This window comes from Fukomys damarensis, unplaced genomic scaffold, assembly GCF_012274545.1.
Source record: "Fukomys damarensis isolate Sample0158 unplaced genomic scaffold, DMR_v1.0_HiC HiC_scaffold_19, whole genome shotgun sequence".
NCBI classification, from domain to species: Eukaryota; Metazoa; Chordata; class Mammalia; order Rodentia; family Bathyergidae; genus Fukomys; species Fukomys damarensis.
Genome location: NW_022900931.1, coordinates 25,364,070 through 25,390,200, shown reverse-complemented (window position 1 = coordinate 25,390,200; position 26,131 = coordinate 25,364,070). Strand labels below are relative to the sequence as shown.

At 40.0% G+C, this 26,131-nt stretch overlaps 1 protein-coding gene across 1 annotated transcript in view; it reads left to right on the top strand.

The window, feature by feature from the left end:
• LOC104850747 (antigen WC1.1) overlaps positions 1–25,486 on the top strand; it is a 186,237-nt gene extending 160,751 nt beyond the window's left edge. Inside the window, 13 exon segments of the mRNA XM_033766309.1 lie at positions 1,381–1,695; positions 10,756–11,064; positions 11,141–11,461; positions 14,788–14,880; positions 14,954–15,268; positions 16,298–16,612; positions 18,713–18,754; positions 18,843–19,166; positions 19,595–19,747; positions 22,485–22,580; positions 22,982–23,065; positions 24,086–24,232; positions 25,321–25,486. Coding sequence (XP_033622200.1) covers positions 1,381–1,695; positions 10,756–11,064; positions 11,141–11,461; positions 14,788–14,880; positions 14,954–15,268; positions 16,298–16,612; positions 18,713–18,754; positions 18,843–19,166; positions 19,595–19,747; positions 22,485–22,580; positions 22,982–23,065; positions 24,086–24,232; positions 25,321–25,436 — 2,630 coding nt within the window. The 3' untranslated portion in view covers positions 25,437–25,486.
• The last annotated feature ends 645 nt before the right edge of the window (positions 25,487–26,131 follow it).

Here is a 26,131-nt window from a genome sequence, read left to right as displayed (position 1 = left end):
TGTTTTATGGATTCCATTTCTTTCCTATGTTGGGCATTCAGTGTTTCCATTTCTTTCTTATGCTGAGCCTTCATGGCTTCTATCATGGTCCCGAGCTCATCTATTTTTTTTTTGTCAGTTTCTGCTCTAGAGTCTCGAATCACGACTTCCATTTTTCTCACTATCTCTATGGTTATCTGGGAAATTATTTCTGTTTTGAATATTTCTAGAGCCTGATTGATCTGTTTTGTTACTTCCTGTGCTTTGAGTTCAGGATGTCCTGATGGTTCACTATCAGCCTTTTCATCCTCATTTGCCCTACTGTTTGCCATTGGTGAACTGGAAGTCTGTCCTTGTGTCTTGCTTAAGTGTTTTCTCATTTTTATTTTTTTTGTTGGAGTGTCCTTTGTTTAATCTCTGGGTTATCACCCAAATTTTCCTGATATAGTTGCGCCCTAGCTTCTGGGTCTCTAGACATTCTCATCTTCGTAACATTAGAGAAAACAGCTCATCAAATCAACCACAATCCTTTATCCCAATTGATACAATCAGCAGCACATTAAGATCAAGCACAACTTGGACACTGACCACCTGTGGTAGTCACTAGTCTATCACCCTTAAATCATTTGAATTAAATTGAAACCAAGAAGCAGTCCAGAACATGTCTGCAGTGAACAAAATTTCAATATAGTGTATTTACCATTTAATGGCTCAGAAAGAGTGAGGATGTAAGTCCCCTGGTCTCAGTTAGCTGATGGCTGAACCCCATGATGCTGACTGACCTCAGGCTGCAAGGCCCAAATTGAGTTCCCCAACCTTCTGAATGGTTGAAGTCTACAACGTTCTATTACAGGTTTCCCATGCCCTTTATTTAAAGATGTTCAAAATTGGGAACTCAGAAAAATACCCTTGATGACCACCTCTTCCTCTGCAGAGTGGGTCCAAAGATTGACACAGTCAGGAGGTCTGAGAGTGCAGGGGTGGGGGACTTATGGGGGTTCAGGGGCACCTGCATGGCTACCTTCCCAGCACTTGAGTGATGGAGGCTGGATCGGGAACAGGCGTGGCTCTCCTTCGCATGGTGGATCAGACCGGGCTACCTCCTAGTGCTTGAGCGATGGCGGCTGGGTCGGGAACCTGCTTGGAAATATTTTGTAGAGTGTTTTCAATTAAGTTCCATTTTGTATTTTACAATCACACTAACACTTTCTGAACATATTCAATTTTGTGGGAATCCAGACCATCCACTCCCCTTATGCAATGACTCCTTATCTGACTGAGTAGGCTGTGCAGTCCGAATGTGCATTGTATCCAGTGCTTGTCTGAGTGTTCCCCAAGGGAACAGAAAACCAACTCAATTCCCTTTATAAATGCAAAATTGACATCTGTTTATCTCCTCAGAAAGCCCTCAGCTCCGGCTGGTGGATGGGAGCCATCGCTGTGAAGGAAGAGTGGAGATTCTGCACCAGGAATCCTGGGGCACCATTTGTCATACTTACTGGGACAAGAGCGATGGCCAAGTGGTGTGCAGACAGCTGGACTGTGGAGAAGCACTTCATGTTACATACAGTTCCCACTTTGGGCCTGGATCAGGGCCCGTCTGGCTGAGTGCCATGAGATGCACAGGAGAGGAGACCCATGTGTGGAAGTGCCCTTCCCTGGGTTGGGGTAGGAACTACTGCAACCATGAGTATGATGCAGGGGTCGTCTGTTCAGGTATGGTCTGTGCATTGTCCACTGTATGAATGAATGGGAAGTTCCAGGAATTCAGGTGTCTGCTCTCTGAAAATAGAAGATGGAACAGCTATAGAGGCCTGAGAATTCAATCCACAAACCATGATTACACAGTGGGCTTCCCTCACTGCCATAGAATTGTTAACTGTTTTTCTTTTTCAGTTTAGTGGCTTAAAGGACAAGATAGTTAATTCTAATTTCTTATCAAGTAAAATCAACCTTTATTGATTAAAATTTACTCTGTATAGGAACATCTGCAAATAAATAAATGTACACTCACTTTATAGCAATACATCTATAGCACAGGACAAAGATGAGGCTCTTCTCTGCTTAGCTGAATCCAGTGTTTTCACTGGTATACTGTGACATGGTGCTGTATACCAGAGTTTCAGGAGCACAGGCACAAAGGAGTTGTTCAGCTTTCTAGGGATCCACAAATTCCTTGTTTAATTTAATCCTGGTTCTTCTACCTATGGACCCAGTATTCTTAGCTTTTTTACTGAAGTATCACAAGGATAGATATTTGGAGTCAAAATTTCTTCAGTCCTTACTAAAAAGAATCTTTTCTTCATTAAAAAATTAATATTATTAGTATATTTTAGGTATACAATATAATGACATTTACCATTGGAAATTTATACCTTTATGTAATCCATCTTGGTTCTTATATTTTTTCCCATTCCCCAGCTCTCCCATAAACCCCTCCACCCCTCCCCATTTAAAAGGATTTTTTTCCATTTTCTTATATTAATTCCATTCCCTCTTTCTTTTCCTCTTCCCATCCCAGTTCCTCTTCCTGTTTGCACCTTTTATTCCTATTTTACATTATCTATTATACCTTTTAGTCCTTATTTAAACTTGCAGTTTCTTACACCAGAGAAATGATTTGGTATTTACATGTGTGTGTCCTATTTATTTCACTTAAGAGTATGGCCTCAATGTACATCCATTTAGCTATAACTATCTCTAATTTCTCATTCTTTATGGCTGAGTAATACTCCATTTAAAAAATATTTTTCTTTATCCAGTATCCAGTTGATGGGCAATTGAGCTGTTTCTAAGTTTCAGCTATTACAAACTATGCTGCTATGAACATGGGTGTGCATGTATTGCTGTGGTATGATTCTTTTAATTCTTTTTTTAGGAATATACCCAACAAGTAAATAGCTGGGTCACATACAACTTCCAATCCTAGGTCTTTGAGTTATCTCCATACTTATTTCTACAATGGTTGCCCCAGTCTACAATCCCACCAGCAATGGAGCAGTGTTCCTCTTTCCCTACAGCCCCATCAGCATTTGTTATTGGTTGATTTCATGATAGCAGCCATTCTTTTTGGGGTGAGGTGGACTCACAGAGTTGTTTTCATTTGCATCTCTCAAATGACCAGTGATGGTGGACAATTTTTCATAACTTTATTTGCCATTTCTACTACTTGGTCCAATAAATGTATGTTCATTTCAGATGCCCATCTTTGGATTGGGTCTTTAAATTGGAGAGGTCTGATTGTTTAGAGTTCTTTATATATTCTAGAGAGCAGACCTTTGTCTGATGAACAGTTGGTGAAAACTTCTCCCCACACTGTGGGCTATGTCTTCAAATTATTGGCGATTTCTCTTGCTATGCAGAAGCTTTATAATAAGAAGAGATCCCATTTGATGATTGTTTGTGCTGGTACACCAGCAACTGAGTGGTTTTGTTCATAAAATCTTTTCCTACACCAATATCTTCAAGAGTTCTATCTAACCTGTCTTCCAGCCAGTTTATTTTTTCTGTTTTAATATTTAGATCTTTAATCCATTTTGATTTTAGTTTAGTGCATGGTGAGAGATATAGCTCTAGTTTTAATCTTTGAAAAGAAAAACCCAGTTTTTCCAGCACCATATTTTTTTTCATTGAGTTTATTGGTACTTTTAAAGTATACAGTACAGTTACATTCATCATTGGGATCTTGTACCTTTACATGACAGGTCTTGGTTCTCATTTCCCCCCCATACCCTGGCCCTTCCTTCACCCCCTCCCCCCTTCCCTATTTACAAAAACTTTATTTCCATTTTTTCATTTTCTCAGATTTTTTTCTTTTCCCTTATTTCCTTTCCCCTACCCTTTCCACTTCCCCTACACCTTTAGCCCCTTTTTTCCCTATTTCACATCGTCAATTATTATTAAAGAGGCTATCTTTCCTCCAGTGAGGGTGTTTGGCTCCTTTGTCAAAGATGAGTTGGCTGCATGTGTCTGGAGTTGTTTCTGCATTTTCTAATCTATTCTACTGTTCCTCAGGTCTGTTTCTTTGCCAGTACCATGCTGTTTTCATTGCAGTAGCTTTATCATATAGTTTCAAGTTGGGGGCTGTGATACTCCTACCTTGTCTTTATTGTCCAGACTTGCTTTTGCTATTCTAGGTCTCTTCTTGTTCCAAATGAATTTCTGGGTTATTTTCTCAAGGTCCGTGAAGTTTGAGGCTGGAATTTCATTCGGGATTTCATTGAATCTGTATAGCAGTTTTAGAAGTATGGCCATTTTCACTATGTTGGTTTTTTCTACTCAGGAGCAATGGATGTCTTTCTATTTTCTGGTATCTTTTTCTATGTCTTTTTTTTTTTCAGAGTGCTATAGTTTTTAGCATAGAGGACTTTGATTTCTTTCATTAGGTTGTTTCTGATGTATTTCAATTTTTGGATGTTATTGTGAATTGTTTGTGTCATTTCTCTCTCAGTGAGTCTATTGTTCATGTACAGGGAAGGTCTTGATTTTTGTTGACCTTGTATCCAGCTACTCTACCAAATTTGGTTATTAAGTTTAGAAGACTTTTGGTGGAATTTCTGGGGTCCTCTATATACAGTATCATGACATCCGCAAAAAATGACAATTTTGACTTCTTCATTTCCTATCTTTGTTCCTTTTATTTCTTTTTCGTGTCTAATTGTTATGGCTAATGTTCCCAAAATTATATTGAACAGAGTGGTGGTAGTGGACATTCTTGTGTTGGACCTGGTTTTAGTGTGAAAGATTTCAGTTTTTGACCATCTAGTATATTTTTTTGCTGTTGGTTTTTCATAGATGGCATTCATCAGATTGAGGTAGAGACTATCTTTTCCAATATTTTTAAGGTTATTATCATGAATGTGTGTTGGATTTTGTCAAATGAATTTTTTCCATCTATTGAGATGATTATATGGTTTTTGTCCTTGGCTGTATTAACGTAGTGCAGTACTTTTATTGATTTTCATATGTTGAATCATCCGTGCATCACTGGGATGAATCCCACTTGCCGGGTGTATCATGTTCTTGATGACCTTCTGCATTCTATTTTCCAGTGTCTTGTTGAGGATTTTTTCGTCTATGTCCACCAGTGAGGTTGGCTTATCATTCTCTTTTTCAGTCAGGTCTTACTCTGCTTTGGAGATCAAGGTGATGCTTGCTTTCAGGAATGAATTTGGGAGTATTGCTTCCCTTTCAGTTTCACTGAGGACCTTAAACAGTAGTGGCAATTGTTCTTCTCTAAATGTCTTGTAGAATTGAGCAGTGAAAATATCAGAACTCATGCCTTTCTTAGTTGGTAAGGTTTTTACATTTTCAATTTCATTGATCAATAATGGCATGTTTAGAGTTTTAAAGTCTTTGTTTAACTTTGGTAATTCATATGTATCTAGAAATCTGTGAATTTTTTCTTTGTTTTCCATTTTCATTGATATATAGATTCTCAAAGTAGGTATTAGTGATCCTCTGAATTTCTGCTGGGTTCATTGTAATTTCACCTTCATTATTCCTAATTACATGGATTTGGGTCTTTTCTTTCCTTTTTTTGATAAAGTTGGCTAAGAGTTTGTCAATTTTGTGTATTCTTTTGCAGAACCAACTTGTTGCTTCAGTGATTTTTTTGTATCATTCTCTTAGTCTCCATTGCATTTATTTCTTCTCTGATCTTTAGAATTTCCTCCCTTGTATGAGCTTTGGGTTTTTCCTGCCCTTCTTTTTCTAGAAGCTTGAGGTTCATCATTGTTTATTTGAGCTCACTGTGTTTTCCTCTTTTGTTTTATTTTTTAATTGGTACACTTTAGGTACACAATAGTTACATTCATCACTGAGATTTTGTACCTTTACGTGATGTATCTTGGTTCTTACTTTTCCCCCATTCCCCTGGCTTTCCTTCACCCCCTCCACTCTCCCCTATTTACAAAGACTTTGTTTCCTTATTTTTCCTTTTCTCTCATTTTTTTCTTTTCCCTTTGTACCTTTCTCCTACCCCTACCACTCCGCAGAACCCTTAGAACTTTTTCCTAATACATGATATCAATTATACATTTTGATTTTTATTTACATTTTTAGTTTATCACATCAGAGAAACTGGTATTTACACATGTGTGTCCTATTAATTCACTTAAGAGTATGTTCTCAATGTGCATCCACTTAGCTATAAATGTCTCTAGTTTCTCATTCTTTATGGCTGAGTGTACTCCATTTTATAAAAACCCCACATCTTCTTTATCCAGTCTCCAGTTGATGGACAATTAGGCTGTTTCCAAGCTTTAGCTATTACAAACTGTGCCACCATAAACATGGGTGAGCATATATCACTGTGGTATGATTCTTTTAGTTCTTTTCGGAAGACACCGAGAGGGGAATAGCTGTGTCAAATGGGACTTCTAATCCTAGTTATTTAAGGTATCTCCATATTGATTTCCACAGAGGTTGCACCAATACAGTGTTTTCCTGATATGAGTATTCATTGATATGAATTTCCCTCATAAGACTGCTTTCATTGTGTCCCACAGATTCCTATATGTTGCCTTTGCTTTCTCTGTCTCCCCCGCACCCCTATGTTTGGTCCCAGGATCGAACTTGGGATCTTGTGGTTGCAAGGCAGGTGGTCACACCACTGAACTAAATCCCCTGCCCCCGTTTTGTCATTTAACTGTAGAAACTGTCTGATTTCTTCTTTAATTTCCTTTGTGCTGCATTTGTTGTTCAAAAGTGTGTTGTTCAATTTGCATGTGTTTATGAAATTCTTGGAGTTTCTTTTGCCACTGATCTCCAACTTAATCACACTGGTCTGATTTTATATATAGGAGATAACTTCACTTCCTTTGCATTTAGTTAAATTGTGTTCTATGAACAGATATGTGGTCTATTTTGGAGAATGACCCATGTGCAGCTGAAAAGAATGTTTATTCTGATTTTTGTGGGATGGAATACTATGTAAAGATCTGTTAAATCTTTTCTTTAAGAGTTTGATTGAATTTAGTATTTCATTGTTTATTTTTTTGTCTACTTGATCTATTTGTGATAGTGAGGTATTGAGTTTTCCACTATTACTGTATTAATGCTTATTTGACTTTTCATGTTTGTCAGTATTTGTTTTATATAGTGGTGTATACTAATATTTGTGCATATATATTTATGATTGCTATCTTTTACCATGGATTGTTCCCTTTAGAAGGATGTAGTGGCCTTCTTTACCTCTCTTAATTAGTGTTGTTTTGAAATCCATTGATCTGAAAAGAGGATTGCTCCTTTTGCTTTTTTGGGGGTTTCTGTCACATGGAGTATTGCTTTCCAACCTTTCACATCCAATCAATGAGTTTGTTTTTGAATTAAGTGCATTCCTTGTATGCAGCATATTGTTGGATCTTGCTTCTTGACTTATTCTGCCAGTCTATTTCTTTCATTTGGTATATTGAGACCATTAACATTGATGGGTATAACTGATATGTATTGACTTATCCTTGTCATGATGTTTTCCTGTTGTTGGATTTCTCCTCTTCTTGGCATTTAATTTCTTGCCTTGCCTGACGGACTAATTTTGTTGGATTTCATGGAGTTGTGACTCTCATTGTCTTTTCCTAGTTTATTGTTTAGAATGTTTGCACTGCTGGTTTGGTATTTAAGATGTTCCTACAGTGCTCTTTGTCATGGAATTATCTTATTCTCTATCCATTATGGAAGGTAGTTTTGCAGGGTACGTAAAATCTGGATTGGAGGTTGTTTTCTTCTAGGGCTTAAAATACATCACTCCATGCTCCTCTTAACTTGAGGGTTTGCGATGAAAAGTCTGCTGTGATTCTGATGGGCTCTACTTTGTATGTGATTTGTTTCTTTTCCCTAACTACTTGTAGTATTTTGTTCTTTTGTTTGGTTGGTGGGTTTTAAAAAATCTTTATTAAGTTTATTGGTACATTTTAGTTATACAATACAGTTACATTCATTATTGGGATCTTGTACCTTTTCATGACTTATTTTTGTTCTTATTTTTCCCATTCTCCTGTCTTCCCTTCAGACCCTCCATTCTTCCCTGCTTACAAAGACATTGTTTCCATGTTTTTTCTTTTCACATACTTGTTTCTTTTCCCTTTTTACTTTTACCCTACTCCTCCCACTTCCTCTACTCTTTTAGACCTGTCCTCCTATTGCACAATATCTATTATACATTTGGATCATTATATACACTTTTCATCTTTCACACCAGAGAAACTATTCAAAAGTTTCAATAGTAGTGGCAGTAATTCTTCTCTAAATGTCTTGTAAAAGTCTGCAGTGAATCTATCAGGACCTGAGCTTTTCTTTGCTGGTAAACTTTTAATTATATTTTCAATTTCACTGATTGTGATTGGGATGTTTAGAATGTTTTTATCCTATGTGTTCAACTTTGGTAATTTGTAAGTATCAAGAAATCTGTCCATTTCTCCTGTGTTTTCCATTTTTTTAGATCATAGTTTCCCAAAGTAGGTATTGATGATCCTCTGGATTTCTGCTTGATCTGTTGTGACTTCACCTTTTTCATTCCTAATTGCATGGATGTGAGCCTTTGCTTTCCTTTTTTTTCACCAGGTTGGCTAAGGGTTTATTGATTTTATTTATTCTTTCAAAAAACCAACTCTTTGATTCATTGATTTTTTGTATCATTCTCTTAGTTTCCATTGCATTGATTTTGCTGTGATCTTTATAATTTCCTCCCTTGTCTGAACTTTGGGTTTCTCTTGCTGTTCTTTTTCTAGGAGCTTAAGATTCACAATTAGGTTGTTTATTTGAGCTTGCTCTGTTTTGCTAGTGTGGGCATTCACTTCTATGAATTTCCCATTTAAAACTGCTCTCATTTATCCCATAGATTCCTATATGTTGTACTGGCATTGTTACTAAACTGTAAAAATGATCTAATTTTTTCTTTAATTTCCTCTGTGACCCATTGTTTGTTCAGGAGAGTATTATTCAGTTCCCATGTGTTTGTGAATTTCTTATGATTTCTTGTGCTATTGATCTCCCATTGAATTGCACTATGGTCTTATAATATACAGGGGATAACTTCAATTTCTTTGTATTTACTTTAACATGTTCTATGAGCAAGTATGTGGTCTATTTTGGAAAATGACCCATGTGCAGCTGAAAAGAGCATATATTCTGACTTTGTGGTGTGGAATACTTTGTAGATGTCTATGAAGTTCATTTGTTCAAAAGCTTGGTTCAGTTCAGCATTTCATTGTGGATTTTTAATCCAAATGATCTGTCTATTGTGACAATGGGATATTGATGCCCCCAGTACAATTGCATTAGTGCTTATTTGGTGTTTAGTGTCCTATAATATTTATTTTGTATAGTTGGGAGCATTAATTTTTGGTGCATATATATTTATGATTGTCAACTCTTCCTGTTTGATTGTTCCCTTTATAAGGATATATTGACCTTCGTTTCTCTCTTAGTTTTGGCTTGAAATTTACTTTGTCTGCCCATAAGATTGTCACCCTTGCTTTTTTCCAGGTTCCTATCACATAATGAATTATTTTCCATCCTTTTACTTTTAGTCTATGAGTTTCTTTTTTAAGTAGGTGTGTTTCTTATAGACAGCATATTGTTAGATTTTTCTTCTTAATCAATTCTGCCACTCTATTTCTTTTGATTGGTAAATTGAGGCCACTGACATTGATGGTTATAACTTACATATATTGACATCATTGTCATGTTATTTTGCTGTTGTTGATTCTCCTTTATTTTTCTCCTCTCTTTAAATTTTTACCTGTTGGATTTGCTCTGTTGGGCCTTATGGTGCTGTGACCTTTATTGTCTTTTCCCAGGATATTTTAAAAAATTGTTTGGAGTGGTGGTTTGGTATTCATGAAGTTTCTCAGGTGTTCTTTGTCACTGAAGTATCTTATATCTCAAAAATTTTGAAAGATAATTTTGCAGGGTATATCAGCCTAGGTTGGGGTTGTTTTCTTTTAAAGCTTGAAATACCTTATTCCAAGCATTACTGCGAATAAGTACACAAACACTCTCCAGGGTCTTAATCACTTCTTAATCACTTAATCACCACCTACAATTTCTGTCTTCTTTAATGGGAAGAAGGATGTGAGGAATCCCAGGAATTTTACTTCCAATGATCTAGTTTGTGCTGTAGTCCAGTTAGTGCAATTTTCTCTCATTACTAACTGGGAAGGAAATGTAAATTTTGAGGTTTCAATAAATGTAGAAAAATTTCATTCACTAGCAAATGTTAACATAGAAGGGATTATTATACAATATATGTTATATATTATATAACGAAAAAGGGGGATGTGTAGGACAAGAAAAATTAAAAGTTTGATAACAGCCAGACCTATTTAATAACTTAGGGAGACTTTGTAATAAAGGGCAGGGATGGTTGTGAATGTGGTCAGTGTGAAAGCCTGGGGTTCAATCCCCAGTACCATAAATTAAGAAATTGTGGAAATAATAAGCAAAGTCCAGTTCTTCACTGAGTTCATATTCTTTGGATACAGAATTTAGAAAGGAAGTATACAGCCAAGAGACAGAAAATGACCACTTTAAAACATAGAATAACAAGTCTTGATAAAATATTTATTCTGAGCTGTGTCTATAAATTTCACCTTTTAAGCATTTGCTTTTGATCGTCCCATTTTGACACCAAATGTTGAATACTCTCCCACATATCAACCTGGATGAAGGGAGACCTACACTTTTCATTGCCCATGACTTTTGCTTCTAAACTTGAAAAGAAAATGCATATTTGTTTTGTCATTTTGTATACATGTTTTGTTTTCCTTCCCTTAGGATTTTTGCGTCTGGCTGCAGGAGTCGGGCCCTGCTCAGGCCGAGTGGAAGTGAACCCTGGGGGAGGGTGGACTCCAGTGTCCGCTGCAAATTTCACGTTGTCCACCGCCCAGGTCATCTGTGCAGAGCTGGGGTGTGGCAAGGCTGTGTCTGTCCGGGAGGACCTGTCCTTCAGAGTGGATGCTGGACAGATGTGGGCTGAAGAGTTCCGGTGTGAGGGGCAGGAGCCCGAGCTCTGGTTGTGCCCCAGAACACCCTGTCCTGGGGGCAGCTGCGGCCACACAGGGACAGTTCAGGTCGTCTGCTCAGGTGAGACTCAGCAGCCCCTCTCCCTCTGCACATGGCATGGTAAGAACACCTTTCTGACCCCGTCCTCTCACCTCAGAGCTCACCGAAGTCCGGCTCAGGAGCAGCGGCCCCTCTCCGTGTGCAGGGCAGGTGGAGATGCGCAAATTTGAGAACTGGAGAATGCTCTGTGCCTCCCACTGGAGCGCGGCAAATTCCCAAGTCGTGTGCCGCCAGGTGGGCTGCGGGATCGCCCTCCCCACCCCAAAAGGAGCGCACTCTGCCAGAGGAGGAGGAGGTGAGATCTGGCCAGACCGATTCCACTGCTCGGGGACAGAGTCCTTCCTGTGGAACTGTCCTGTGAGCGCCCTGGGCGTCCCTGCCTGCACCCCTGGGAACGCGGCCGTGGTGGTCTGCTCAGGTGAGAGCACTCAGAGGGCGGGGCTCAGGGTCCTGGATTCCCATGCCTGTGAGAGCAGAAAACAAGGAGAACTGACTTCAAAACTTTGTAGTGCCACAACCTTCTCATTTATTAGTAAGCATTCACGTCAAGGCAAAGAATATTCAAAGAAATCATTTGTAAAAAACACTGCAGATGTCTTCCATTCTGTTTCTACACTGTTCTATTACAATCTGTCATTTGTCTTTTACTAGTACCATACCTTCTTAATTATTGTAACTTTATGGTATGTTCATTCAATCAGAAAGAATCACCTTAATATTACTTATTGATTTTTCTTCTTTTTTGGTCAAATGTGCTGGTCATTCTTGGTCTATATAAAATCCACAATCACTTTGTCGTAATTACTTCAAAAAAGCATTGGTATGTTAAATGAGATCAAATTTCACCATCATATGAATTTGGAGATAATTGAATAAGAATATTGAGTCTCCACGTTCATTTGCAAGTCATAGCCCTCAATTTATTTATGTCTTTAATTTATCTCAGAGGTTTTAAACACCTTTATTGGATTTTCTTCTGTTTAAAAATTTTGATACTATTAGTATTGCTCAGTGAAACCTCCTAGTAATGGATTTTCCAACTTGTTGTAGACTTTCTAATTTGGTGGGATTTTAAAATATCTTTTACATAAGTTCATAATTATAGACAAGTGGCAAGAATAATATGTCTCCTCAGATTCTCCAATATTGATATTTTGCTGTATTGTGACCCTTTGCCTGCTCCATTTCTCACTAAATATGTACAAACTTCCTGAATGACCAATTAAATCAATGCGGCTGACATGATGTCAATTTACCCCTAAAATACCTTAAAGATTTTCGTTATGTACAGTTGCCAAATTACACAACTTAATCTTGTGATAAAGTAGTTATTTAGATTAAGCCTTAACCAGAATTTAGCTATTTCCCCAAGTATGTTGTGCACTGTAAGTAATTTGAGCAGATGTGTTTAATTTTATTATCTATCATTAGCGTTGTTTAATGTGGATGGAACACATGAAATTCTCTTTGTGTCTGAAGACATTGTTATTTTGAAGGCTATAGGCCTATTATTGCCCAGAATGTCCTCAGCTTGGATTTTGGCAATAAATGAAAAGTTGCGTATTATGATAGCACAATTAGGTGATATTTGAGTCTGTCCTACACAAATGCAATTCAGCTTTGACTTCTTTCCAAAGTAGAAATTTAAAAGATAATATTAGCAAAATTAATAACAGTACTGGTCTCCCTTAAGTTGTTGCATAACACGGGTTATTAATACCAAACTGGACATGTCTAGTGCTCTGAGTACTATTTCCTCCTGTAGCAAATAGAGGCAGACACATTCAAGTCAATGTATTCTCAGTTTTTTATGACAAAGAACTTTAGTTCCATGCATTTTGCTTAAATGACAGGATTTTATTAATCTTTATAGCATATATATTTATAAAATCAAATTTGTATTCATTTCCCTGTTGAGAGCCTATGTTGATCCCATACCTCAGCTGTTATGAGCTGTGCTACAATAAAAATGGCTCCACTTCATGGTTTTGCTCATAAGCAGCTCTCCAAGGTCAGCCCAGAGTCAAAGGAGGAGCAACAAACCCCACTTATCAAAGGATGCAGTATCACAGATTATCTGTGTGTGATTAAAACCATAGATGCATTGAACATCCCACATTGTGTATTTTCCACTTTCTACTTTTACTTTGCCAATTGTGACACTGAACACTGAACAATTACATAGGAATTTTAGGTCTTCTCATCATTCTGATATTTCCCTTTTGCTCTTCTTCTGGTTTTCTGTATTTCCTGCCTTCTTTCATTATACTGTTTCTATCTTGCTATCTACTTTGTTCTTAGATTCAGACTTCAAGTTAATTTTGTCTGTTTATTTGTTGTTAAACCTTATTGAATTTTTGTTATGATTTATCTGAGATACACACCATATCATTCCATTTTCCTAACATAGTATTTATTTTAGTTTAATTTTATTAGTACATGTTTGCAGTACATGAAGAATATATACATCTTGGGGAGGAGGTACCTGTACATAACACAGCTTGCTTCTTTCTTAATCCCCTTACTCTTTCCAGCCACCTCCATCCCTCCACCTCTATGTCCCCTTTACCCATTTTCATTCTTTTTGTTATTATTATTCTGAGCTCAGTTTATGATATACAATGTTTACATTCATTGTGAGTATTTGGCATTTGAACCACAGCTATTTAAACTCTCTGTGAGGTAACTGCAGTAGCTGGATAGTATGTCAAAAATATTTTTTTTAAATCTTGGTTTTCTACTGAAATATTCAATATGAGTATTTTTGATTGACAAGTATGTTAGATGACAGAAATACTTCATAAAAGGTTTAATTTTTGTTTGATAAACTATGAACTTTAAGAGTAAATCACCTTATTCAAAAAAGGATGAAGTGGTCAGAAACTGAATATCCATGCCTGTGAAGAATAGTTTACTTTTTAAATATACAATGTGAAATAGGAAGAAAAGGGCTAAAGGTGTAGGGGAAGTGAGAAGGGTAGGGGAAAGGAAATAAGGTAAAAAATATGAGAAAATGAAAAAAATGGAAATAAATTTTTTTATTTTACGCTGCCGAAGTGAGTACAAAATAAAATAGGGAAGGGAGGAGGGGATGAAAGGAGGGCATGTACAAGAGGAAAAAGTGAGAACCAAGACCTGTCATGTAAAGGTACAAGATCACAATGATGAATGTAACTGTATTGTGTACCTAAAATGTACCAATAAGCTCAATGAGGAAAAAAGAAGAATAGTCTACTTTTAATTCACCCTTTCTTCTGTGATACAACATATTTGTTTAGCATATATTAACATGTTTAACATATTTGGTTGTTTAACCAACATTTTTGGTTCTTCCTCTTGGTCAGCCTTACATTATACTTGGTCCCCTGGAGCCGTGAATCTGTCAAATACTCTGTTGAGGTTTTCTGTGTCTGAGCAATTACCTGTGAATGAATAGATTTCTCAAGAAGATGGCTCATGTGGTCCTTTACATCCCCGTGACGTTTTGGCAACCAAAAAGTTTAGTTGGCCTGGGAACTCTTCAGTGATTTCATGTAGTGTTGATATATTTCTGCTTTCCTACTCATTCTTAGCATTGAACTTCAAACAAATAAGTCTGGTCTACTCGACAGTAAATATCTCCATACAGAAGTTGAGCACTAAAGATAGGAAATCTTACTCCCGTTTCAGTTTCTATCCCATCCACCATCTCTAAACTGTACTTCGTGTAACTCAGGTTCTCTCCCATTCTCACCCTCTTGGCAGGAAACCAGACCCAGCTGCTGCCCCAGTGCGATGACGCCCTGTCTGACCCAGCAGGCTCCGCAGCCTCAGAGGTGCAAGCTGCCCACTGCTCAGGTGAGGACGTCCCCAGGGCAGAACCTGCTCTCCGCTGCGTTGGCCTCACTGACCTGACTCTGTCTCTCCTCAGACAGCAGACAGCTGCGCCTGGTGGACGGGGGCGGTCGCTGTGCAGGCAGAGTGGAGATCCTACACCAGGGCTCCTGGGGCACCATCTGTGACGACAGCTGGGACCTGCGTGATGCCCACGTGGTGTGCAGACAGCTGGGCTGTGGCGTGGCCTTCAACGCCATGGCCTCTGCTCATTTTGGGCAGGGATTGGGGCCTGTCTGGCTGGATGAGCTGAACTGCACAGGAGAGGAGTCCCACGTGTGGAAGTGCCCTTCCCGGGGCTGGGGACAGCACGACTGCAGGCACAAGGAGGATGCGGGGGTCATCTGTTCAGGTCTGTGCTCACACTGTCACAGGAAGGAGGGTCTCCAGGATGGCCTCTGACCGCAAGATGAGAGGTGGACAGTAGCTGAGTGGGGCAGAGGTGGGCAGGCTCCTTCCCCAGGGTCTATGTGTCTAGCAGAGGGGAAGATGAGGTGCTCTCACTTCCTCCTGCGGCAGGTGAGCGTCTGTTCTTCCTTCTCAGCTCTCTCACCTGACAGTCGCTTCCTACAGTGTTTGTCAGATCCCTGTGTGCACAAACCCTGAGGTCCACTGTACTGGCTTCCATTGTTGCTGTAATGAATTACCAGAGTTAGTGGCCTCAAACTACATAACCTATTACCTTACAGTTGTGTAAGTAGAAGGCTGAGCCACATCTGGCTGAGCTGAAAACAAGGTGTCAGGAGGGCTCCATTACTCAGATGCTCAGGGGAGTCCCATATCCTTGCCTCTTCTAGCTTCTAGAAACTGCCTGCCTGCCTTGGCTCCTTCAAACCAAATGCATTACAACTCTCTGACCAATTTTGTACATTAATATCTTCATGTGACCAAGGTCATAAATATGTTATCTGCCATTAGGCTACAGTATAAGGATGTTATGGAATTGGGCTCACCGAGTTAATCCAGAAAACCCAGGATAATCTCACTTACTGAAAGCCCTTGTTTAATCCGATCTGCAAAGCCCCTTTGCCAAGTGAGGGAACGCATTTGTAGGCTCTAAGGTACAGGAGGTGAACATATTCACTTCTCTACTACACACATTGCCTTCACACACTCTTTTCAGATGTTTATTCAGGAAGCAGCAATCAGCCTTTGCTCCCTGCAGAGCCCTCAGGTCAGAATCCCCTGCCTGTCCTTTTTCTTTACCTCACCGTGGTAGAAATACCGTGACAGGGTCAAGATTGCAAAGCAGGAAAAAGGTAAAGCTCCCTTCTCTCCATGTAGAGGTCACTTCCTCAGCACGGCCAACAATGAGTTTTCCTCCTTGTAAAGTAAAAGAGCACTAAACGTTGACTGATTTCTGTGCCTGGTTCTGTTTCAGAGTTCATGGCTCTCAGGATGGTGAGCGAGGACCAGGAGTGCTCTGGGTGGCTGGAGATTTTCTACAATGGGACGTGGGGCAGTGTCTGCCGTACACCTATGGAAGACATGACCTTGTCCGTGATCTGCAGACAGCTTGGCTGTGGGGGCAGTGGGACCCTCAACTCTGCTGTTGCTGCCAGGGAAAGTTCTAGACCCCTGTGGGTGGATGGAATCCAGTGTAGGAAAACGGATACCTCCCTCTGGCAGTGTCCTTCTGAAGCTTGGAATCCCAGATCTTGCCGACCAAGGGATGCAGCTTTTATCACATGTACAGGTGACCTAATGTCTAGTTATATGCATCTCTCCCAGCCGTGTAGGTCGTCATTTAGGGAAATTTCATGATTTCATATGTAAGGGCTGGATTTCAATATGTCTACCAAATGACTTTTTGAGTTTTAGATTATTTAATCCATGTTTATTTTTTATTTCAACAGCAGAAATAGAGTTCTGCTGACAGCAATTCATGTGAATAATCTCAGAGAGACTGAATTGAGCATACGAAGTATGATCTAATAATATTCTGATGAACACTTTGAGCAATGTGAATACAGAGGTGGGAGGAGCATGGGACCGCTGAGGTGTTGAGAAAATCCCGTCATGGTCAGAGCAGAAAGAGGGTGAGGGGGAAAGTTGCTCAACACTTTTCTCTCCTCATCACCTCCAAAACCTCCAAAAAGAATGGTCAGGAGTCACTGTCTTCACCTTATGTGACTGTGGCAATGCTGAACTTACTTTAATTAAACCTTAGATTTTCATACTCCTCAGAATCAGTAAGAAAATAGAAACATAACAGCAATTATCTTCTACTTCCTCTTGACTTCTTGACACCGTTCAACAACTCTCTGTTTTACATTATTCCTGGTGACCCCTCCACCTTGCCGATTGCTCTTCTCATTCTGTCTGCCTGGGTTGGAACTTCTCTCCCTGATCAGCTGCTAGACTGAGCCACGCTGAGGGCTGCACCTTGCGCTTTCCACTCCTCCTTAGCTCAGCTTCTGCCCCGATGATCTCCGGAGCACTGGAGGCAGGGAGGGGTGGCCAGCCCACCTTCCCTTATACCCTGCCTTTCTCTCTCTCTGAATTGGCCACACATGATGATGCTGGATTTGTTCATGCTTGAGTGTAGGGAATTTATGTTTTTTACAGCAGTCATTTAAGATTCAGACAGAAACCATTCCCTATTTCACTTAAATTACAAAAGTATGATTCACTCACTGTAAGAAAGTTATATAAAAATGTAAAAAGAAAAATCCATTGCATCACACTCCCTCTTGTCCATTAATATTAACCTAGGTTATATATAATTATTGATTTTAGAGAAATATCTCAAAATTAATTTATCCATGAATAGGTAGACTTTGATGGCATATTTTCATTTCACAACATTGGCATTATGCATACATATTATTGCTATGTTAGCTTTTTTTTACTTAACAATTCAAAACCAATAATTTCCATTTTACATTTTCATACCTGTATAGAAATGACTGAGATTTTTTGCTTACACTGTGTCCATTAGATTAAAGCAAGTACACATGCAGGATATAAAAAAACCAAGTGCTCACTGTAACTGTACTGTATGCTTAGAAAGCAGCCATAAACTCAATGAGAAAAAAATGTAATATGAAAAACCAAGTGCTCATTCTTCTTCCCTTCCTTTCATCTTTCCTTGTTTTGTCTTTTCATGGGTCTCTCACTGCTTTCAACTTTTTTTGTTCCTCTTGACTCTCCCTCTCTCCCTCTCTCTCATACACACACAGAGAGACCTTGCTCAGTTTTATCTCCTTTGTAGCTTTTATAATATCCATTACATCTTAATGAAAAAAATTTTAAAGGAAATTTTGAATACATATCACTTTTGTGTACAAATTTTATTTTAATGCTGGGTATTTATCACTACAAGTCAATGCCATTAATTTCTATTCCTTTTTTTTTTTTTCTGATCATCAAGAAGTGAGATGAATTAAATTTAGCAGAACTGACACATCTGTTCATTCATTCAATAGATGTTTAAGCCCCTTTCATATCATGCACAGAAGGTTCCCTGCCCTTCCTGACTGGTGATGCAGACCGCTGTGCTGCCCACTGACACAGGCCACACAGGAAATGAGAGGTGTCAGGAGCTTCCTCTAGTGGGACCTGACCTTTGGTGTGTGTATCTGTGCATGTTCGTGTTTGTGTTTGGTGTGGCAATGTGGAGAGTGTTACACATTGAAATGAAAAGCTAATTTCAAAATTCAACTAAAGGAACTGCTAACTTTAAAGGCCACTGTCTACCACTGTTGTCTGGACTGAACTCAGGGTGTAGAGATCTTTGTTTTGGGGAGGACCAGCTCCAGCCACTCCTGACGCAGTGCTCCCACTGTCTCCGCAGGAACCAGACCCAAGAGCTGCCCGGATTCTGCCCCCTGCACAGGTACCTCAGTCCTCCCAACCTCCCCATGGCTCCCAGGGGCTCCTTCCCTCCACCAGGGCAGTGAGAGGAGGTGCTGCTGCCTTTCCAGACAGAGAGAAGCTGCGACTCAGGGGAGGAGACAGCGCGTGCTCAGGCCGCGTGGAGGTGTGGCACGAAGGCTCCTGGGGCACGGTGTGCGATGACTCCTGGGGCCTGGCGGAGGCTGAGGTGGTGTGTCGGCAGCTGGGCTGTGGCCCTGCCCTGGATGCCCCGGGAAAGGCTGCGTTTGGCCCCGGAAATGGAAGCATCTGGCTGGATGAGGTGTGGTGCAGGGCCGGGGAGTCCTCGCTGTGGGACTGTGCCAGGGCGCCCTGGGGACAGAGCGACTGCAAGCATGAGGAGGACGCGGGCGTGAGGTGCTCAGGTGAGTGGCGTGTGTCCGAGGGTTTCCTAGGCGACCCTCTGCCCTGATCTCTGGCTCTGCAGAGAATGTGCTCTGAGCTCCGGACATCTGGAAGAGAACCCGTGCAGTGATGGCTTGACTGTCCAGCTAACACAGTGCAGTGATTGCGCTTTTCTTCTTTTCTCTCCAGGTGAAAGGGCAACAGTTCCTCCCCTCCCTAGAAGTAAGTATTCTTCTGCCATGAGCTGGCTCATAGAGACGTTTAGATTTTCATGCATCTGCACTGTGGAATTTAGATATTTCTGCATCTGGGTAGGCCAGATGATCAGGCTTTTTAAGTAACCATAACATTTCATTCCACTGTAGCAGCTGCAAGGATTCCAAGGCTGACAAGGATTCACTTTAGAGAGATCCGCATGCTGGAAGATAGACTTTTGTCCTTCTCTAAAGACTCACAGCCTCTTCCTCCACAGGCACCAGCACAGTCTCAGCTCCTGTTCCTGGCATTTTTTCTTTACCTGGGATCCTCTGCATCATCCTGGGAGCCCTCCTCTTCCTGGTCCTCATCATCCTGGGGACTCAGCTGCACAGATGGAGAGCAGAGCTCCGAGGTGAGGCTTCAGGATATTGGCAATCCGGAATTTATCGGGGGAGAATGTGTTAGTCATTTTCCCAACACTGGGGAAAACATATCTGGTGCCCACAACTTTAGGGGAGAAGAGGATTATTTCAGTTCATAGTTTCAGTGCTGGCTCTAAGAGAAACTGCATGGCAGAAAGTCATGGCAAAGGAAAGCTGTGTGCTGAACAGTGGCCACAATGGTGGGGGAGATCTGCCCTGCCAAGGCAAGCCTCCTGCCCCTTCCATCCAGGACCCACTTTCTAACAGCCCCTCCACCTATGAACTCATCAATGGATTAATCCATCCATGAATACAGTGCCCCATGATGCAAACACAGGAGGGTTTTGAGGGGTATTTTTAAATCTAAGCCATGACATTCAACCCATGGCCCCCAGAAGCCTCATGTCCATCTTGTTATACAAAATGAATTCAGTACATTTATGAGAGTCACCAGTGTCTTAACAGTTTCAGCATTTTTGACAAGTATAAGTAAAAAATCTCCTCTGAGACTCCAGGCAACTTTTAGCTTTGAGCTTCTGTGAAAACTAAAAATAAAGTTAAATACTTGTAAAACACTTGGCACAGAGTCAATATGTCCATTTTAAAATGGGGATATAAAGGAATGAAACAAAGAGAGAATGTAACTGATCAGGGCTGACATTAAAACCAGAAGTTCCATGTTCCATACCTGGGACAACTTCTGGCAAGATGAGAAATCCAAGGGCTTGGACAGCCCAGGCCCTATGGGTGTAGGCCATGTGGTCTCTCTCTCGGGTTGGCTATATTTACTGCCTATGGTTTTCCTCTGCCTATGTTTCCTGTTTCTGGCATCTCCAACTTTCTGAGGTCTCCATTGTACTTTTGGCTTCATTCTCATAGCTTCACACATTTCTCTCTTCAGAGAAGACAGGCACTGGTTGAGCTGGCACTGGTTGGGTGTCTTTAGCAACTACAATTTGTTTTTTTTTAAAAAATTGATTGTACCGGTACATTTCAGAACTACTGAGCTAAATTCCCAGCCATTGCTCTCTTTAGCGTTCCTTGACTTGCATCCCAGAGCTTCCTTTGAAATCTGGATGAAAATCTCCATGATCCCCTAACTATAGCATCCTGTGTGCCTTTAAAACTAATACAAGTATGGATTACACCAAGGTCTGCCACTGGATTGAGAAGTAATGCTGTACCCACAGACCATGGCATAAGTGAGAGCTGATTGCCTAGATGGCTGGGCAAAATGAAACAAATCCTAGAGAAGCATTTCTGTAGAAGGCCCTTCTTGAACAGGAACGCCAGGGACTTTTTCTCAAAGAAAAGTTTTACAGTTTGGACCTGAGATAGGTGGGGTCTTGGTGTTTACTGAGATGCCCTCAAGCCATCTTTGCTTTTGTCCTGATGCAAACATGATTAATGATAATATTCTCAGCAACCATCATTTTCTTTGGCCCCAGCTATACAGGAGCTTCCTTTCTAGCCAAGCTGTGAATTTTTCTGATCACTATGCTGATCCTTTTTCTGATTCTAATTCTAACTGTAAATCTGGTTAAAAGCAGCCAACAGAACCCATGCCACATCCTAAATATTAGCTTCCTTAATACTAGCTTCTAATACTAGCTACTAATACTTCCTAATACTAGCTTCCTCTGCCAGATTAGTGAGTTCAACACCCATAATCTCAGTCTCCCGTGAAGTCTTAGGACATGGACAAAATGAAGACCAATTTTCTGCCAGGGTACAACACACATGTACTCTAGTGTCCCTGTAAATGGTCTTCTTGTTGCCAACTGAAACTTCCTTTACTTCTACTTTGTCCATGTTCCTGACAGCATTCTGGTCTTCTGAACTCTGAACAGAATCTCCCATAAATCTCTGCCTATGCTTCCCTACCTGGCATCTCAAAACTTTTCCAAATTTCTCAAGGAAACCAGTTTCAAAGGCTTCTGAAACATGCAGTCAGGTACAGTGACAGAAATGTCTGTACTGGGCTTACCAATTTTCTGTGCTTGCCACTTTTCCATTCCTGGAACAGAATGACCCAACACCTCCAATTCAAATGGGAAGAGGTTTCTTTTAACTCACAGTTGCAGTGGGTTTAGTCCATGGTCTACTGGCTCCAAGGTAAAAATGCTATGGCAGAATGGCATGATGGTGGCTAGGAATGAGACATAGGGAAGGAGAGAAGGACAAGAATATATTTTTTCAAGTCACACCCTCAGTGAAGCACCCCTCCTGAGCAGGCCCCATCTCAGAATATCAGTCTTTTAGGGGACATTTTAGATATAAATCTTAAAGGAAAACATCAGACAAGGTGTGACTTCTTAGGTAGTATTCAATTGGTCTTCATTTTCATTATCTCAAAAACTTGTTTCCTGTGCTCATTTTGGCAGCATATATACCCCCCCAAAAAAAGAGAGAGAGAGAAGAAAGAAAGAAACAACAACAAAAACCTGTCTCCTCTGCTGACATTTCAAAATTTAAAAGACTTCATCATGAATGTGGGAGCTTTAAAAATTACTTTTTCGCATGTAGACAGTGAGAATTTGACTGAATGTAGGATGCAGGTAGTGTCAGGAAACCTACTTCTGTCCCCAAAGAGCACAATACGAAGACAGGGACCCGGAAGCCCAGAGGGGTGGCCCCAAAGCCAAGTGTGGGGGACACAGAAGATTTTGTCTTTTGGTAAGGAAATGCCTCCAGGAGCAATCTCTGAACTCTTCTTGTTTTCTCCAGCCTTATCCACTTTTGAAGATCCTCTGGATGAGGCCTTTTATGAGGAGATAGATTATCTTGTGTGACCACAGAAGGAGGACCCATTTGACAACCCAGGTGTGTGTCATACTTTCTTCTGTGTTCATGAACTGGCAGTGGTTGGGTGTCTTTGGCAACTACAATTTGTTTTTTTTTAAATTAATTGTATTGGTACATTTTAGATTTACATATTGATAACATTCATTGCATGGATTTTTTACCCTGATTATATCTTAATTTGTACCTTGATATATCTTGATTCTTCTTATTTCTCATGCCCTCCCCACCTTAAACCCCTCTTCCTCTCTTTATGTACAAAAGCTTCACAATTTGAAGATGTAATTTAACTTATATGGTTTGCCTCTTCATAAGGTCGAAACACTCGGCCTTCACTCTACAAGTCTACAGCATCAAAATTTCTCAGGAGCATAACATTGGGCCTCTTCTGTCTCTATGTCTGATGTTTTTCTCCCTATCAGGAAATCTGTCTGAGGACTCAGTGACTAAACTCCCCTATTCCACAGAGGGCAGTGAGGAGACTGGAGATCCCGTGTCTGCCCCAGGTAGTAGAGACAAGTCTTCGTTTTATTGCTTATGTGAGAAGGAGTCTCATCTGAAGAGAATGCTGTCCTGTGATTAGAATGGGGTTGGTTACTACTCTCCAGTGCACAATAATGTATTTTTTGGTCTTCTCACAATAATAATTTCAGGATAGGAATAGTCATGCTCAATATTCTTGGCATTCACAGCTACTTCTACAGAGTCACAGATATATGGCAATATGCTACAATAAATTCAAAAGCCATTTTTAAAAAATATGACATTTGTAATGTAAAAACCTCCATGATGAGAAAGAGCAATTGGGAGTAGGATTTTCATTCTGAGGTAGTGTGATAAAGAAGACACTCATGATTTATATTAATATTGAGAGATTTTTAAAAGGTAATTTCAATAATGACTAAAATACATGGAGTGTGGAGTACCTTACTCTTACTATTCTTACCCTGAACTCTTCTCTCCAGAAGACCAGAGGGGAATTTGTCCTTCTTGGACCTTTCCCAAGTGGTGAAAATTCATGACTCTTGGGACAGGACACACGAAAGCAGGGCTCCATGGAGATGAGACCCAGAGGTCAGCACAGCAGTAGTAGGTGTTGGCACCAGGTCTCCTGATTGGGAGTGGTGAGATCACCTACCCCTGTGTTACAGAAACCAAGGCCTCCCTCTCCCTCACAACTCTGTATACCTTACTGCCTCGGAAAGTAAATGGATTCTCTTGTTCTGGATTCACCTCCCTTGGTCCCTAATGTATACACATTCCACATTGCAATCTGAATTATAACCACAACATAGTACCTGGAAGTCAGAGCACAAAGTTGATAATGGAGGATTTTTAATAGAATACTATTTATGTTAATATATTTGAAATATTTTAGGGATTTAAATGGTTTCAAAGAATATTAAGATCACATATCTGCTTTGGGGCCACCTTGGAATATGGTGCCTGTGTTCATCATTTGTTAGAATTTGTGCATTAAGAGAGATTTACATTGCCTTATCTTCCATCTTATTCACTGTTTTCAGAACCTCCAGCACAGCATGTTGATGTCACAGAAAATGGCTATGATGATGTTGAAGAGTTAACTGATTCTAAACTTCCTTCCTCTCCTGAGAGGACTGAGAAGGACATTTTCCCAGAAGATGGAGGTGGTGCCAGGGATTCTCAGACAAGTGAGTGGACAGCTCTGTCTCCCATCATGCAACTTCTCTGTTATGGAAAACCTGAGTTTAGACAATCAGACACCAATTTTTCTTTACTATAAGAATCTATGAGGGGCCGGGGATTTAGCTCAGTGGTTCGGTGGCCTGCCTTGCAAGTGTAAGGACCGGAGTTTGATCCCTGGTACAAAAAAAAAGAAAGAAAGAAAAAAAAAAAGAATCTGTGTAACCTTGTACATTAGACAATGTCAACTTTTCCCTGTTAAAAGTTTATTTTAACTATCCCAGCTCTTCTGAGAGAAGGAAGGAACATATTTTTTCTCTGTGTTCATACCTACTGCCCCTTGTACATCGACATGTGGGTGAGCTTCAGATTTTGTGGCTTTGTTGCCATTCTTCACACCCATACCAACACACGTGACCTGATGATATATGTAGTGCTCTTTGTAACTGTTAAGCATAACCTATAAACATGTAGAATAGTAAGACAAATTTCATTTATAAACTATAAAATTTTCTGTAACCAAATGTTCAAAGTTGACATTTTCCACTATTATTGGACAACAGGCAGTGGTCATATAACAAGTGGCAAATTTTTATCAGTAGGAGGAAGAAAAGAGAATTTCTTCTCCTTGTTTCAGCTGACAGATGACCTCATTGCCAAGGACTAGGTTTTCTGTTCGTCTAGGGACGTGTGGTCCATGGTGACCAAGAAACTGGGATTTGGCTGATCTGCCATGTTTTGGGGCCAAGGGAGGATTCATGAACACTCTGAGGTCATGTGTGCTCTGTGACGAGTTACAAAGCAAATCTAGTTGACATCTCCTGTCTCCATTTCTTAGGATATAAGACCAGCCATTTCTGAGGATTTCCTCCCTCTTTCTCCTTCCTTGTCATTATTGAACCATCTCCTTTGTCATTGTTGGCATCAACACAGTGCTTTGAACAGAGCAGTCAGTATAAGTTATCTCCACTCACTGTTCAGAGTAGCTCTGTGACCTTGCAATATTTTGTAGTCGCTGAAGTCATGTTTTTTCTTCTCCAAGAGTACTACTAACTTCTTGTCATCACAGAAATAAGGACTCTCTTTACTGTGACAGGCATCTCACCTCAATCTCCAACAGAAGTTGCCTACTCCAACCTGGAAGAGGAGGGATCTTCACTGGTCCCGAGACAAGACCTTGGGTACGACGACATTGAATTCATCGGTATATAGTGCCACACTGGGGGATACCTAGTCTGCAAAGAACTCCTCCCTCATACTGTGCTCCAAATAAAAGAGATTCTGTCATCTTCATAACTGTAAAGTTTATACATGTATCTGTAATGACAGTATTATAAAAGTACTCTGTGCTTGTTGACAAGTGTGTGTGTGTGTGTGTGTGTGTATGTGTGCTTGTTTTTTTTTTTCTAAGAATGTAGGTATATTGAGCCTCATGACTTTGGAAAATACAATCTTCAAACATTCCTTTCCCTTTGTTGGCTCTCAGTTAAAATATCTATCCCAAGCTCAATGCTTACTCTTGAGAGGAGGAACTCAGAAACTCCTGACTGAATATTCTAAAATATCTCACTTATTCTCTAGCAATACCTAGAAATGTGGTTCAAAGTGAATTGGGTATGTCAGGTGGAAAAGCAATAATTGTTCCTCTTCTCATTTTGCCAAATTTTAATTGTATTTTGTGTTTTTTTCCATTTACATCAGTTACATCAAACAATCAAGCAGAATCCTACCAGAAAATATTTGCATATTATTTATTTTGTGATGGTTAAGATATATGGTTTGCACTCCAGTTTAGTATAGTTCTGGAAGCATTAGCTGCAGCAATTAGACAAAAGAAAGCAATAAAGGAATAAAAATAGAAAAGGAAGAAGTTAAAATGTCATTATTTGCTGATGATATGATACTCT